Here is a 16710-nt window from a genome sequence, read left to right as displayed (position 1 = left end):
AGGTGGGGGAGAAACGCTCTGAAATGGGGATGATTTGTTGTGCCTCAGTAGCAAGGGGCGGACGTGAGGTGACCGCGGCGGGCGTCGACGGCAGCTTGGTCCCCATACAGGCCAATGCAATTTTTGCTCGTCAAAAATCTTAATTTTTTAGTCTGATTCTTTAGGTTAATTTTGACTCAATTTTTGTTTTACTTTTGCCCTTCAATCATATGCCTTCCGATTATGATGATCCGCTTGCGTCCTGGGGACGGTCCCCCGGCTCCGCGACCCCGACGTGCAGTCGTCTTGTCCAGCCTAGCCCATTCCTCTTGGCTCAGGATGCCGCCGTGGCGCTGCCGCCCCGCCCCGCCATACGCGGACGGACGTACCGCGACGCGTGGTACGGACATGTAAGGGCAAGATGTGGTCGTAAGTCACAAGGCTATGAGAGCATCACCGTATAACTAAGGCGGCGTGTGTGTGTGTCTGTGTGCGTGCGTCGTATTTCCCCCCGGCGTCATATCGGACACAGCATCTACTGCTACCAACGGCTAAAGGCATCACTTAGCCGCATCCCGTGCGGTCCGTGTGCCGCCGGGCCGGGCCGGGTCGGGCTGGGCTCGCGAAGAACACGCCGCATAAAGCACGTAGTGTGTGAGTGTCCCCACCGCGAGCCCCGACGGACACCTCTGGGAGGACGCCGCCGTGCCCACACGCACCCGCGCCGCGGAGCGCCGGAGGGAAGGACAAGGGAAGGGCAGCAGCGGCAGCAGGGAAGGGCAACACACCCTCATGTCCCCCCTTTCCCCCCTCTCTCTCTCGGCGCTACAAAGTAAGAGCCGAAGCTCCGGGGCTCGTTTACCATTCTACCGTGCGGGGAGAAAAAAACTTGATTGTCATTCCAAGTGGGTCCCACATTTGGAGAGGAGGGCAGAGCGCCGCCGGCGCGGCCGTCGTCCAGAGACGAACCAATAAGGCAATACCAGTCATTGTCATCATAATAAGGCAGCAGGATGCATCCAGTCTGCAGCAAGCGGAGGAGCTCGAATCGTTTTTGTGTTTTTTTTCTGCTCTTTATAATCTAGACTTGGAATCAGTCAGTCAGTCAGCCGCAGTCCCCGCCCCGCGGCCGCTCGCGATACGTCCGGGGCAGAAGAAGATGGCGGCCGTCTCCGGCATGCATGCAAATGCAACCGGTGAGCGGCGGTGCGGCGGCCACGCCCCACCACGCCGCGGCCCCGGGGCCCCCACCACCGCGACCCGCCGCCCCCACCACGCCCCGCCACGCCCCTCGCCGCGCCCCGGCACGCCCCACCACGCCGCGCCGGCCGCGACTCGGCGGGACCGGTAATGAATGCATCTCCGAGGCAAAAGGCTTGCAGCGAGTGACGGGCGTGGCGGGGAGGGCGGAGGCGAGGTGGGTGCGGCGAGCAGCGCGGCGAGAACCAATCGTGCGTGGAGGAAGGCGGTGCCCCGGTGGGGCTCGCGGCCGACCGGCCCCCTCAACCTGTCCGCCCCGCCGACTGACTTACGCCTCTCGCGGGGCCGCGCCCCGCCACGCCACGCCGCGCCACGCCCCACCACGCCCCACCACACCCCGCTGAGATCTTGTCGCGCCCCTCACGTCGACTTAGGTCCCCGATGCCCGACCACATCTATAGTCGCGCCCGGGCCCAGAGTCGTCGCGTCCAAAACTTGTGACAGTTTTCACTTTATGCCCCCGCCCTGAAATCGTAAATAATTAAGAAAATTGCGGTTCCCCCTTCCTTCAAATTCAAATTGCTCGTCTAGCGTTTGGTTCTCTTTTGCTCCATTGTGAGTTAAATCTAGCTGACACCTTAACCTTACAGATGTTTATTTATGTCTTGAGGTATCATCTGCTAAAAGTTGTCTTCAGTCCATTATGAGGGGCAGTTCTCGCTGGGAGCATTAATTGATACGAATTACGAAATGCCGCACACCGAGTCTAACCCAGAACCCCAATGCTCTTCACCTTCTATTCTTTCAATCTGTACGCCTGCATCGACACCCTTATCTCTCTGGCCCATCCTCTTTATAAAATGGTGTAGTTTCTCCGAAAATGCAAGTCGTGTAAATTACTCGCAAATTACATTACATTTCGGTCACTTGCAAAAGAGGGCCCCTGGGAGGAGAGGAGTGAGGTAAAGGGTAAAGGGGGAGTCGCCGTCGTCACCAAACAGTCCCCCGGCTTTCGGGGAACGGTGGTCGCGCTCCGTCCCGCCGGGGCTGGTGGGGCGTGATTATGCAGAGTTATGTGGGAAGACGATCCCCAGACGGATCCCCGACGGATCCCCCGGCCGGCGGCCGCCTGCCGCCGCCCTGCAGATCAAAGGGGACCGCAGCGGAACACAGGGAGCCAGCCGCCAAACAATCGCCTCTCTCTCCCTCTCTGCTACTGACCGGGCCGTCGTCGTCGTGCAGCCGGGGGCCCCTCTTTGATATGCCCCAAAAAGACATCATTCACTCCACTCACTCACTCGCTTCCACTCGCTCGCTTGCTCGTCCGGCCGCTCACCCCGTCAGTCAGTCACTCTGAGAGAGCCGCTCCGGTGTACTCTCCCGCCACGCCGCGCCACGCCACGCCGCGCCACGCCACGCCGCGCCACGCCACGCCGCGGCCTCCCCGTTCCGCACATCGGGCCCAATGAATGAAAGCGTCTCTGCGGTGCGGAGGGATTATGGAATAAAACCGTGAAAAATTTCCCCGGTGGTGGTCAGGTGGCGGCCGTCATGGCAGAGCGCAGCCGGCCAGACGGACGGACCGCTGACCGCACGGGAGCCGGGCGGCGCGACGGGCGCGACGACGAGCTTTCGCTCCTCGAGACGACGCACTTTGTCGCCAGTTTTTGCCTTTTTCCAATGCGCAACTCTTTGGAAACACAAATTCTGCAGTTAGATCAACAAATGCAAAATGATTGTTTCTTTATGTGATTTAAACACACGACAACTGTTTGCCGGAGTTGTCGGGGTGTCGCGCCGCCTGTGTTGACCGAATGACGACGACGACGACGACGAGATGCAAATTGCCCGCCTTGCTCGACTCGATTCTTATCTCTCTTTTTCATCTCTTTGGGTCTCGGCCTCTGCTTCATTTTTACATCTGGAGGAATGCTTTACTCCTTTTGTTTCGGGCGTGGAATGCTACGAGAGGAATGCCGCCTTTTCGGAAGGCTCCGGACCGAGTCAGCCAGCAGCAGCGGTGGCGTGGCGGCGGCGGCGGCGTGAGTGAGACAGAGCGCGGCGGACCTCGTGACCTCCTGTAAGAGTGCGAGAGGATGTGGAGGGGCTACTGCGGGGTCCTGTACATATACGTGGCGTGGCGCCTTTGCGGCCTGAGTGGGTGGTCCAACCCGCGATCCCGTGCATCGATACATGTTCAGCACTCGGATTGCACACTCTCTAATGCATGAGGCTCCACCACTGCGCGCTCGAGTTTGTCGTGCATGCATACCGACAGACATTGGGGACCTGCCGGACTCGAGCCCGGTTGCGTCCGCGCGGCGCGGGGGGCTCGGCCCCGAGGCTATCCCCCCAGCGGCAGCCGCCTGGAGGACCCTGCGGAGCTTGCGGAGGTGACAAGTGCGACCGAGTGCGGCTCCTTTGAGCCCTTTGAGTGGGCCGGTGCCGCGCCACGTCCCATCACTCGGGCCGCCTGCCTGCACTGCACCTCAGACGGGCCGCCACCCTGGCTGGGCTGGCACACTCGCCGGTGCAGCTGCACACACCTGGAGAGCTTAAAGCTCGCAGCAAAGGACTCCCTTCTTCTTCAGTCCGGCCGCCAAAAGTCCTTGCGACGTGTCGTAGTGCGAGCTGTGCTGGGCTGGGCTCTCCCCCTCACCTCTCGGAGCCCCCCCGCGGAGCCGGGCAGTGAGTATGTTTCCCCTTTCCCACAGGGTCGCGCCGGTCGCGCCACACCACCACCACCGGGACCAACCCGGGGACTGACGGGACGGCTCTCAGATCACCGCGGGGGATAATATAGGTCGTGGGAGCGGTGTGGCTTGGCGTGCGGGGGTGTGGCGGGGCGGGGCGGGGCGAGGCGGCAGCGGGCTACCCGCGCGGACGTGAGCTGCTTGTCGCGGCCAGAGAGGCGCCTGCCTGCTGCCCCCGCTGCTGCCGTCCGCTGGGAATATTCTAGGGGCACGTCCCTCCCGGGGAGCGCGCAGGTCCAGGTGCACGTCCGCCGGCCGCAGCCCCCCCTGGCCCGGACCCTGCCGCCACCGCCGCCGGCCACGTCCACGAAATTATCGGTAGCATCGCCGTGATGTACGAGCCCATGCCCCCGGCCGCGACGGCGTGGCGCTTCCCGATAAAACGACGGAGGACCTTCCCAGGGTCGTACCCCCGCGGCCGTGGTGTCCATCCCGGCGCATCGGCGCATCACGCGGCTGTTGTTTTATTTCTTTTTCTGTCTTCTCTCTCTCCCCCCCTCTCTCCCTCTCTCTCTCTCTCTCTCTCCATCCCCCTCCACCCCACTCTCCCAGTATCTTACGGCGAGGATCAAGGACGCACCACCGTGCCAAAAGTCGCACGTACGTTCGTCATAAATTTCCCGGCCGACGCGGCGCACTCCGGCCACCCCGGTCCCGTCAGCAGGAGGCAAAGGGGGGCTCTTATTTCGGCGTTTATTTCTTCGCACCTGCAGTTGTCGGCGTGGTGCAGATGCAGCCGGTGGTGTGGGTCCTTACGGAGATGAGGTCGGGCTGCGCGCACCGCGCACGTGCGGGGCAGGGCGGGGCGGGGCGCGCCACTCCGGGGGCATCACTTTCCCCCACTGATCTCACACTGATACGCGCGGGCCGGGCCCGGGTAGAGGAGCCGTGTGTAAGGTACCAGGATAGCGGCACGGATAAGGCGGAGGCTGGAGCCTGTGGCTGTGCCCCTGTGCCCTCGGCTGTGCTGGCTGAAGTGCCGCCGCGGCAGCCCAGGCGCCTGCGAACAGCATCGATAGGCAACGCGTTTACATGGCGGTGGAGCAGGTGGCCTATGCCTCGATGGCAGGCGCGAGGAGTGTTGCCAGTGGCCTATCCCACGCTCCGCAGGCGCCGAGAGTGTTGCCAGTTGCCTACTTCACGCCCCGCAGGCGCTGAGAGAGTTGCCAGTGGCCTATCCCACACCCGGCAGGCGCTAAGTGTGTGCCCGGTTGCCTACCCAACGCCCCACAGGCGCTGGGAGAGTTGCCAGTGGCCTATCCAACGCTCCGCAGGCGCTGAGAATGCTGCAGGTTGCCTACTCCACGACCCGCAAGCGCGTGCCCGATTGCCCATCACGACATGACGACCCTCTTTCGTGCCGCGAGACCCTAGCCCAGGCCGAGCTTACGCCCCTCCGACTGTATGGACCCCTTCCCTCATCCCACCCCACGCTGCTGCTGCGGCGCTGCGGGGTCCAAGTGGACATAACCAGGTCGATATTCCGAGAGGTGGCGCGGCCGGGGCCGTGTCGCTGCGGCCCACGGAGGGGCCCAACGCCCCGCCACCACGCCCCGCCCCGCCACACCCAACCACGCCCCGCCACGCCCCGCCACGCCCTCCGGCTAACCCGAGCAAGTTTTATGTGCGACCGAATAGCGCCAGCGTTATGCCAATAATGACGGACACGTCTCTCTCCGGGCCGGCCGGGCCCGGGCTGTCGCCCGCGGCGTCGATGAGGCGCGGCCGAGGTGCTTGGTGGTGGGGCGTTAGCCTCGGCGTTAGCCCTCCACCCACGTCCAGTGCATCCAGTGCGTCCAATCTCCACAAATGCGACGTCTTCAATCACAAAGAGAGACGTCGCCGTCGTCCGTCCCATGGCAGCAGCAGCAGGAGCCAGCCGCAGCGCGCGCCGCCGCCGCAGCAGCAGCAGCAGCCCCACACAAGGGGGGGAATTAATAAGCGGGACACATCGCTGCACGTCGTAAATTACCTCCCGGGAGCCGCGCTGCTTCTGTTTTGCAGCGCGCTGGCTGCGCTGCGGCGGCGGCCCGTGTGGCGGCGGCGACTGAAAGGCCTTTGCCATGCACAAGCCCGAGTACTTGGCGGCGGCGGCTTTCTTTCCCTCCGGCATAATGAAGTGGTGATCGAGGCACGCGAGCCTTGCGGCCGGGCCACACCGCCTGGGGGGGGCTCCTGCTGCTGCTGCTCCTCGCACTTCTGGACCAGCAGCGCGCCCGCGAGCTGCGCTGCCGGTGGTGCGTCGCGCTGCTGCTCGGTCGCGGCCACCGCCGCCCCGGGTCTCACCACCCGCCTGCGCCGCCGCTGCTGTGCGCGGTTTATAAGGAAAATACCTCCTGGCCGAAACATTTCAGGAATCTGCTTAGATCCGGCGCGGCTGCGGCGCAGGTCAGCCCTGCGGCCGTGTTCCTGTCCGAACTGCCTCTCCCGGCGGCCGGCAGCGCGACCAGGAGGCTCGCGGCCAGCTCCGCCATCTTGACGAATGGCCTCCCGTGGTCCGTCTCGTTCGTCCGCCCCGCTCACTATCGCCGCAACGATGCGACGCTATTCTGCAAAAAGTGCCGCTCGCGAGCACAAAGAACATGGAAATGTTATGAGGAGTAATTGCACTCCGGGATCCGGGGGCCGCTGTTGCTGCTGCAGCGGCGACGTCGAGTCCGTGGCGTGGCTCGGCGTGGCACTGGATTGGCTTTGCCGCCGCGGGTACCTTTTCCCCTCGGCCGCCAAAGCCATTCGGATTGAATCCAGCAGCATAGCGGCAGGCTGACGAAGGGGCAGAGCCTGGGTGGGAGCAGCAGTGAGGGCCTGGGATTCATCTCTTCGTGGCGGTTTGTGGACGGGCCCCTTACCGGGGGGCGCCGCCGTCGCTCCGGCCGCCGCCCTGCCCGCCTTCCTGATGGGAGCTGAACACTACCCGTGTCGGCCGGGGCGCCCAGGCAGGCGCAGAGGCGGGCAGGAGGCACACACCTGATGGAAATACGCGCCGCGGGGCCATCGGACACGAGACCGGCCCGGCCGACGTGTCGTGGCGTAGCGTGGCGGGGCTTCGGCCCTTTTTATGTGCATGCATGGAGAGATCAAGTCGTGTGTTGGCAGCCTGCTAACGAGGGGGCGGCGAGCGGGGCGGGGCGGGGCGGTGCACTGCGAGCTCATCAGCGTCACTTTGCATGCCCTGCCGTTGTGTTGGCAGCCCAGCCCAGCCCCGGAACGCGCGCTCGGGCTCACACATGCTCGTTATGAATATAACCTTATTGCCCGGCCGAGGTAAAGGTGAGGCCTGTCCCGGTCCTCCAGGAGGGCCTCATATCTGCTGCCCATACCATCTCCCTTTTGTCTTACGACGATGATGGCGAGGCTGGAACCATAGGGCTGGACCCAACAAGTCCACCGAGCCCAGCAGCAGCAACAGCAGCAGCAGCATAGCACGCGACTACTAGCGCGGTGTTTGTGGCTCCTTGTCGCTCTCGGGGGCCGGGGCCGGAGGGACGTGACGCGGACGCGCGCGCGACGGAGACGGAAGACGTAGTGGTGCAGGCAGTGACTGATGACTGGCGGGGCAGAGCGCCGGCCACGGCACAGCCACGGCGGTCCGGCCAGGCCGCAGGCCAGCCTCGCGCCTCGAATTGCCACGGGGAGCAGAAACAACAGCTGCGCCTAATTGTGCCCGACTCGACCCGCGTCTCTCTCCCTCTCTCTCTCTCGCTCGCTTCCTCTCTCGCTCTTTTGCTCGCTCCCTGCCCTCCCCTTGCTCTGCCCTCCCTGCTCGGAATACGTATATGAGAGCGCGGGATGCGCCCGCTCGCCCCCAGCTGCTGATGCCCACCGAGTGCACCTCCGCGAAGCAGAGTCCGAGGTGCGCGCGCTCACACTCGTGTGTACATACTGTGTATCGTCAATTTTCCACCGCCGCCGCCGCTGTATAGTCTCGGTACGATCCTTATGCCCCGCCGTGCCCGCGCCGCACCCTTTACGAGCAGCGCCCGACCCGCTGCTCGCTCGCTCCTCACGGCTTATGGCTCACCGATAATGAATTCCTCGCGCCAAACAAATCGACTTTGGCAAACCTTGAGACCCGAGTCGAGTAGGAGGAGGGGAGAGAGCGGGGGCCCCATACGGAGCGTGTACGTCCAGCCAAAGGGCTCGTCGACCCGATCGCTGAAGAGAGAGAGAGAGAGAGAGAGAGAGAGAGAGAGAGAGAGAGAGAGAGAGAGAGAGAGAGAGAGAGAGAGAGAAGGTGCACGTTGTTTGTTTTCGATGAGTAAATTATGACGGGGCTCTGGCTACGCCGAGGCTATACGCCCGGTGCTGCGGGGCGAGGTGGACACCCTAGTCGGCGCCCTTTCTTAATTGAGACGTGCACCACGGGGCTGCTGCTGCGCCCGCTGCGCCGCGCGGATGGGCGAGATATGGCAGCAGCAGCCGGCGATGCGAGGGGCCACCCTACACGAGCAAGGGGGTGGCGGCGGCGGGGGCCACACCGCCGGCGACTGCGTGCGCAGGGCACATTAATTATACTTTGAGACGCTCAAAATACATTTCCTCCCCCGATATCAGCCCCCGGCGGGCCGTATTGGGGAGATTGTGGGGAGGGGGCAAGTCCGCCTGGCGTGAAATGGATGGGTTGTGGGGGCACGCATGCAGAGAAAGAAGGGAGAGAGAGGAGAGGGGTGGCGGTGGGCGAGGTATTAATCACAACGGAATATGGCGGCGGCGTCGCCTCGAGAGCTTACACTTGGCCATCATGTTCACGACGGCGGACCCCACCGCCGTAGCCGAGTAGCAAAGGAGAAGCCCCCGCGCCATTTTAATCGAATGGAGCTATCGAGAATTTCATTATGTACCGTATGGCCGTAAAAAAGAGAGGGGCGCAGCGCACGTAGGGCGGGGCGGGGCGGGGCCGAGCGCGACGCCGCCGCCTGCAGCCCGGGAGGGAGATGCCTCCGCCGCCACCGCACCGCCCCGTCAGGATCGTGAGCCATGAATGTCGATGTGAGCGGGGCGGGGCCGCCGGCCTGGATACGGCGACACACGGCGCGCGATTCTTGGAAGCCATTTCGCCTCCCGATAATGTTATTCGTTCGTAGCAAGAAATTTGACGGGTTCGTCAAAACGCACGAATAAGGACGCGGCGGCGTGCACACACAAACGTACTCACGCGCGCGCTCGGCGGCCAGGACAAACCGAGGGACCGTCGTTCTAAATGTCGTATAATATTGCCAATTCTCCATGTCCGCCTGTGCCCCGGGATGTGCGCGGCAAGCGGTCGTTTCTAATTGTATTTCCCTCCCCCTTTTCCCCCGTCATCACTTCCGTCGCCGCTCGAGTTGAAGTACCCTACTTGATCACCTTATTTTTGTCTCTCATTTCACGTAAGGAAATGCCGCGGGCTAAAAGGCACACCAGCAGGCGCGCCGCCACCGCCGCCGCCGCGCCGTCGACACGCGGACGCCTTTGACATTCTTGAGCCTCCTCTTCCTGCGGGGACGACGACGACGCGCCGCGCGCCACGCCGTCGAGAGTCCCACGCAGCAGTAGGTAAGTACCCGGGGCCGCCGCGCAGCAGCGGTGCAGCGGCGGTGGAGTGCCGCGAGCGAGTGAGCGCGCGCAAAAGATCCAAAGCGTTTGCTCCCCATAAACATGATCTCCTCCTCGCCTTGTTCGTTTTATGCCACGTACGCCTTTACGTGAGAAAAGCGGAGCGCACGCAGAGGCCTCTGCTGCGGGCGAGAGAGGAGGAGATGGGCCGGAGATACCCCGCCGCGCCGCCGCCGCCGAGTGAGTGAGTGAGGCCCACAGGCGTGAGATGCGGCACAAAGTGTCGCCTCTTTAGCGCGTTAACACTTTGCATCTCCTTCTCCTCCGCCACCTTCTCTCCGATGCACATGACTTGATATTATTTCGTTTTCCTTCTTGTTGGTGTCTGTTTCCTTTTATGGGTCGTCGTTGTCTTGTGTTTCTTTTTGCGGTGTGTCGCTCTCTTGTCAGCGCGTGTAATTACCCCGTCCTGTCCGCCCCGCCAGTTTGTTGCATGTGACGCCCCGTCATACCGTATCGCCCCTAAAGCAAGCGTCAGGTGCCCGCCCCGCCCCGCCCCGCCCCGCCCCGCCCCGGCTTAGGTCGACCGATAACCACAACCACACACGGACGGACGGACGGGGCTGCGGATCGATATGTGTGTGTCCTCCGCTCGCCGCCACCGCGCGCCACGCCTCGCGGCACACACACACACACACACACACACACACACACACACACACGTCAATAATACCGAAATGTGCGCGCTTTCTAGAACGGAAAGCGATAAGAGGCAAACCAAGCGAGGGAGAGAGGTGTGCATATGTGGACTAAACGGCCCGGGCCGGCCCGGTGCGAGCGAGCGAGCGAGTGTGAATGTGTTTGCTGTAGATAAGGACATGATGGTCGGGCACGCATGGCATGGCGCCACCCAATACATATAATACACGCCCTCGACCGAAAAGGTTGTCAGAAATGTCATATGCGATGACGTCAAATACACGCAAATATGGTCGTATCGCTACTCCCTCTTTTGTGAGGGGTGAAAAATGCATGTCCGTTTGTCGATGACGGCAAAGTAAGAGTGCAGGGTGGAACAACGTGCCCGGGTAGGCAAGGGCAGGGCAGGGCAGGGCAAGGCGGCGAGAGGTGGCGAGCCCGCGAGCCAGTTCCCGTGACCAAAGGGTAATACCCTTTGCGCGCCAACTTGACCGTTTCCGTCAAACCGACACCCGGCTGTCGATGGGACCGGACTCCACTGGACCTGAAGAGAATAAGAGGCCCGTCCAAATCCACCCCCCCCCCTCACCTCCACGTCCGACGACAAAAGCTCCACCATCGCACCTGTTTCCATGCCCGGGTAGTTGCGTTTTGCTGCAGTGCCCATCTCAGACATTGCCTATGACGATGACGCGGATACCAACGTTTCCCGTTTTCTATACTAACCAAAAGAACCGCAATGCAATCAGCTTCGCCAATCTGATTCCAGATAACGGTGTGCTTATAGTGTTGATTTTTATGTACAAGAATCTCGAGAAGAAAATTTGAAATGGAAGAACGAAGAAAATGGGAGCTGATTCACCTTGGTTCTTGAATCAATAAAAATTTACTCTGCGGCTCCGGGCCTCTGAGAATTGCATCGTTCCTATAGCAATGTGCTTGATTCAATAAATGGATTTTCGGAGAGATTGATTCAAAATTTTCTTGAAAGAAGTATCAGTTTCTAGATTAACTACATCGTGGTTTCTAGGAAATTCGAGTCAAAGGGAACTATTCCTAAAATTCAAAGAAATTCTCGTTCACTTGAGGAAAAAATTTCCTTATTGTTTTTATGAAAGTTTTCCTCGCACCACCAGGTTCCACTAATCCCAAATTAGGTTGAATTTTCCTTTAATTAAAGAAACTATTTTCTGGGAGTACTTAACGTACAGATCGAGTATCCATGGATAATAATCTTCTGGGGGTGCACTTGAAAAATCCACCCGACCGGCGGCGCCTCGCGTTGTCGTTTCCTCCCCCGGTCTGACCGTGCTGCTGTGCTGCGCTGTGCACTTCCGGGGTGGCGGGGCGGCGCGGAGGTACCCGCCAGGTACCCGTCGTCGTCGTGGTTGATCGGCCCTGTGACTGATGGGGTGGTCCTAATGAGGGTCCGGCCGCCCCGCCACCCGCCGCCGCCCAGAGAGTATTCACAAAGGCCCTCCTGCGCTGCGCTGTCCGGCCGCGACCGGCTCAACGTGAGAAGGACCCCGGAGCGGTAGCCAGTCGGCGGCGAGGAAATGAATACCGCATAGATGGGCCAAGATTTGTTTTGGTGGCTTTCGTCGTGTCGTGTCCTCCTCCCTCCCGCCCGCGGTGGACGAAAAGAGGCCCGTGATAAATGGATCGACGAGTTGGGAGCGAGCGGTTTGAAGGAGAGGAGGGAGAGAGGAGAAGGGGGAAGACAGGTGAGGGACTACGGGACTACTGGGTGCAATGTGAGGAACATCCGGGGGCCGCTGGATGAAGAAGGGCAATAGGAAGGCGAGCAGAGCGAGGGGGATTCAATTTGAACACGTCAAACGTCATACGGGGAACAACAACACTCGAGCTTGCCGCCGCGGCCGGCACCATACTGCCGCGAGTTTTATGCATCCTCTCCAGCGGCTGCTGACTGCCCTTTAGCTGGAGGAGGAAACAATGAGCGAGGAGCAGAGCACGACGAAGGCGTAGCAGCGCACGCTCATGGGGGAGGCGCGGGGCAGGGCAGTTCGGGGCGGAGGCAAGAGCAGTTCGGGGCAGGCCAGGCCGTCTCGAGTGTCCGCCCGCCCCCGGCCCGCCCCCCAGGTCCGCGCGGTGAGCTTCCCGGTAAAGACATAAACAGGGCGCCGGCCCGCCCACCCCTGCGCCGCGCCACGACAAGATGCGTTACGCCCCTCTGAGGATCTCTCTCTCTCTCTCTCCTCTCCTCTCTGCCGGTGGACTGCATGTAAATATTCGTCGAGGCGGGGTTCAAAAGGTCGATACACTTCGAGGATGGCAGGGTCAATAAAGATGCGTGTCATATTGCCCGCCCCCTTGTCTTACACGTTCGTTCTTAAGGGGAACTGGATAAAGGTTTGAAAAAGCAAACAGAGACAGAAGAAAAAGACGAAGACGTAATATTGAAATTTTAAGATACCGCGGTTCCACTGAAAATCCGCAAATTTTCTCGCGTCTCTGCTCCATCCGAAACCGTTTGTCGAGGTATAACGTCCACGTGTGCGTGCGTTGTGTGCGAGGTTGTGTGCGCGGCGCGGGGAGCAACCGCTTCCAAGTAGCGGCAGATCGCTGCGCCGGCTCCCCTAAGGGCTTCCTCGTACTCCTCTCCCTCTCTCTCTCTCTCTCTCCGAGCTCGACGTAAAAATAACGTCATTCAGCGTTTGAGTGCCAAAAGTAAAGAGACTCCTCCCCCTCTTCCCCCCTCTCTCACCTCCTCCAGTTGCGTCCGCTGGCAACAAAACCCCGGAGCAGCAGCAGGGAGCAGCAGCAGCGGCAGTTAGCGCGAGCACTTCGGCAAATTATTATTTAATAAAAATGTCCGGCGAAAACATAATAAGCCGAAAAGTTTGTGTGTGCTGGCGGGGCGGGGCGGGGCGGGAGGCGCCGAGGAGGAAACGGAGGAGGGACTGCGCTGCTGAGTGCTGCCGTAAATATGGGGTGCCTGTTATTACAATGTTAATACGAGGGGACAGGGGCCAAGCTGGGTGCGGGGCGGGCGGGGACGAGATGGGCAGTGTACTGTACAGCAGCTCTGGAGCTCTGCTCCTCCAGGAGGAGTAGGCGGGAGGCAGGGGGTTGTGACTTCCCGCTCCCCTCCCCGTCCCCCTTTCCTACCCCTTCTTCTGTCCTCCGATTGGTCTCGAGACACACGTGCCGTGGCGTGGCGTGGCTCCGCGTGACCGTAGCAGCAGCAGCGGGGTTGTGTGAGGCTAGCTGGACCGAACCGGTCGGGCCCTAGCGATAAGTCCGGGGTCACGACTATACCGACCAGCATTTTACAAAGATATTGCTTATCAGATGGCCATTTTTGTTTCACTTGTTCACACACACACACATACACACAGGTTCTGGTCAGCTGTTTGGCGTGACGTGGTCCGTCAGACACATGTGACGTGTACTGTCCGTCCGGGGCGGAACGAAGGCCTGATTGGGGGATTGGGGGGTCACCACGCTACGCTACGCCACGCCACACCACGCTACACCACGTACGCCACCGTCCGTCTCGTTAATAAATAGCTCGTGTTTGTCGACTAGGCGCGCAAACACACGCGCACAGTCTGCGGCGGCGGGAAATTCAAACACACACACAGTCAGTCGGTCGTCACCAGCGGCGGCGAGGGGGGGGAGGGAGGGCGCAAAACAGCAAAAGCAAAGTGTAATCTTGTAGAGGGGAGCAAACGCAAAATGTGAGCGACTGCGGTCGCGCCGCGTCTGTGGACACACGCGTGCACGACAACGGAGGCGTACGTGAGGTTCGCGCGAGTCGTTGAAGCAGTCGCGAGATTACGTGATGGGGAGGGGGAGGGAAAAGTCCGCAGCTGAAGCCGATTGTGGGTCTACTTTTGCCCCCCCCCCCTCCTTGCGGTCAATTTCACTGGTGAAAACTGAATAGGGCGTAAGTCCTCGAGCTTACAATTGGACTTCCGCCCTTTCCACTTTTCACCAGTGATTTTTTTTTTTTGCACACGCAGAGTCGGGAGTCCTCCTGCAGGGTGATTCCGCACACCGCGCGAGGGGGCTAGCTCCCTTGCGCGAGGGACCTCTCTCTCTCTCGTCTCGTCCTTGTCACTCTCACGGACAGAGGGAGGGAGAAGTCCCTCGCGCGAGGGAGCTAGCCCCCTTGCGCGGTGTGCGGAATCACCCTGCAGGCCCTGCGCGTGCGCGTGTCGGATGGGTGGCCTACCCTCCGGGCTGGAGCCGCCACCGCGGGGCCGGGCCGGGCCGGCAGGAGGAAGCGGCTGTCACTTATATTGCGCGTCCTGCAGCAGTAGCGCGTGGGATGGGGGGAATACCTCCGTGCTATCGTCACTGGTCAAAGCCGCCGCCCCATAAGAACAAGCAATGGAAAGCATAATACTATGTTATCGTGTGTCGATTGTCGCAAAATGCAAATAACACGGTATGCGGTCATGTTGTCCCCCTGCTGCGTGCACGCTGTATGCGTATGGCTTCCCTGTTGCGCCGAGACACGTGGTGCTCTAGCACAGTCGTCTCGTTCAAAAACTCTCCCCAGGCTGGGGCGTTTTCCATCCCCGTCGCACCCGCAGCGACGGCGACACCCCCGCCGCCGGGGTCTCTCGGGCGGGATAGGCAATAAGACGTCTCCTCGCAGCGGCGGTGGCGGCGCCCCACGAGAATCCGAGACGCGCATCACGCGCGACCACAAGAAGGCACACAGTGACGGCGCAAAGCATGCGGGAGTGCACGTGCACACGCAGCATTGTGATCGGCTCAAGTCGTCGACGTTTTGGTGCCGTCACGTTCAGCAGACAAAACGCCACGCAGTATAGATCGAAAACATATTGACTGATCCGCGGGATCGCAGAAGGAACGTTCCGCTCGGCGGACACCCTCCTCCTCACTGACTGACGAGGACGTTGTTAGTGCAGCGTCGCCTACCTGTCGGGAAGGGATGCAGCTCTTTCTTGCGGCGCCTCTTCATGGTGCTGCTGGGGATGGTGCGAAGGGCAGCCGGCAGGAGGCACGCCGTCGAGGAGCACACCACGGCCTCGGACACGGCCACGGCGGCCAGACAGAGAGAAAAGAAGGGATAGAGAGCGAGCGAGAAGAGACGGAGAGCGAGCGAGAGAGGGGGAGAGAGAGGCGGCTGCGAAGGTAGGAGCAGCGCAGGATGAGCGAGAGAAAGAGAGATAACGTGACTGAAAAATCTCGAGCCTCCGCCTCCTCTACCACCACCACCACCACCACTTCACTCGGGCTCAATCACCGAGCGCCAAACTCCGCGCCGCGTCGCGCGCTCAGCCCAGCAGAGCTCTGAGATTTCTGCCGGCCGGCATATCTGGCCTCTGCCACCCGCCGTGCGACGCGGACCGAGTGCATGCGTCGGTCCCGGTCGGCCCGGGCCGCCCCCGCGCGCCGGTCGCCGCGGTGGTGCAGGTGGTGGGGGTGGCCGGGCGGGCGGGAGACCGCCATGAGCCATGAGCCCCGGCCGGTCCGGCTGATAGTGTCAGGTGTGCGTCATGAGTCAATACCGCGCCCCTGTGTCTCTCTGCAGTGACCGAGGCCCTGGCCTCCCGCCTCTGGCGGCACATGAGACAAGACCGTGAATGCGGTGCGGACGCGCGGACGGAGCCACACGGAGCGGACACCGGCGACGGACACCTACCTGGGAAAGTGAACCATATAGTTTATGGTGGTCCGCGCTGAACTTTACCGCAGTGATGGTTATGACTGTTGGGTATGGGGTGACGTGAGCACGGCGGGCGGGCGGCGCGCCTAAAGGCACGGCGGCACGGCACGGACGCGCAGGTGACGAGTACTTTAAGTGTGTTTACTCACACCTGCCGCAGGATTCTATGAATAATTGGGCGGAACCAGCCCAGCAGCCCCACCCAGCCCCGGGCGAGCAGGACACGCGCCTCAATGAAGCTTAATCTTATCGGGTATCGGGCGGGGCCCGGGGACGGCGGGGTGCTGCAAACTCCACACCACACACACTCACTCACACACATCTACACACTCACACACACAGACACACATACACTCAGACACTCACACACACTCTCTCACTCTCACAAACACTCACGCGCGTTGACACTCGGCGTGGGACTGATCGCTGTGGCCCCCCGGCCGCTCCAACGGGCATGCAAATATACGACAGCGATAGCGCGTTCGTGCGAATATTGTGCGAGCAGGGCGGGTCTCGCCCAGCCTTAGTGCTTCGGAGGGCAGGGCGGTCCCGTGAGGAAGTGGAATAGTACGCCCCGCCCTATGGCTTGCCTTATTGACGTCAAGCCGCCCACTGCAACACGACGACTCCCGCGCCCTGATAACACACGACTGCTGAATTCCGCATTCCCGTTATCGACGAAATCGCGCCAAAAATGGAACCGCATGACATAAAAGCGCGTTTTGTTTGCAGGCGGAAGACGGCCGTTTTCGGTCGCGAGCCGCGCAGCCGCGCCCTCGACTCTCCCCCGGCCTCGGCTCCGTACCGCCCTTTGCACCGATCGCGTGGCCTTACATTTCCTCTTTCCGGTGACCGACACGGCTCGGCTCCTGCTGG

General features: G+C 61.5%; 1 protein-coding gene across 2 annotated transcripts in view; it reads right to left on the bottom strand.

The window, feature by feature from the left end:
• Positions 1 to 15501, bottom strand: part of LOC113203346 (collagen alpha-1(I) chain-like) — a 148085-nt gene extending 132584 nt beyond the window's left edge. For both annotated transcript variants that reach the window (XM_052271296.1, XM_052271297.1), the window contains exon 1: positions 15084 to 15501. In XM_052271296.1, the coding sequence (XP_052127256.1) occupies positions 15084 to 15126 (43 nt within the window). In that variant the 5' untranslated portion in view covers positions 15127 to 15501. The remainder of the gene's footprint in view (positions 1 to 15083) is intronic.
• Between the last annotated feature and the right edge of the window lie 1209 nt (positions 15502 to 16710).

This window comes from Frankliniella occidentalis, unplaced genomic scaffold (assembly GCF_000697945.3).
Source record: "Frankliniella occidentalis isolate FOCC.00 unplaced genomic scaffold, Focc_3.1 Scaffold157, whole genome shotgun sequence".
NCBI classification, from domain to species: Eukaryota; Metazoa; Arthropoda; class Insecta; order Thysanoptera; family Thripidae; genus Frankliniella; species Frankliniella occidentalis.
The sequence above is the reverse complement of the archived record's forward strand: the minus strand, read 5'-3'. Positions and strand labels throughout refer to the sequence as shown.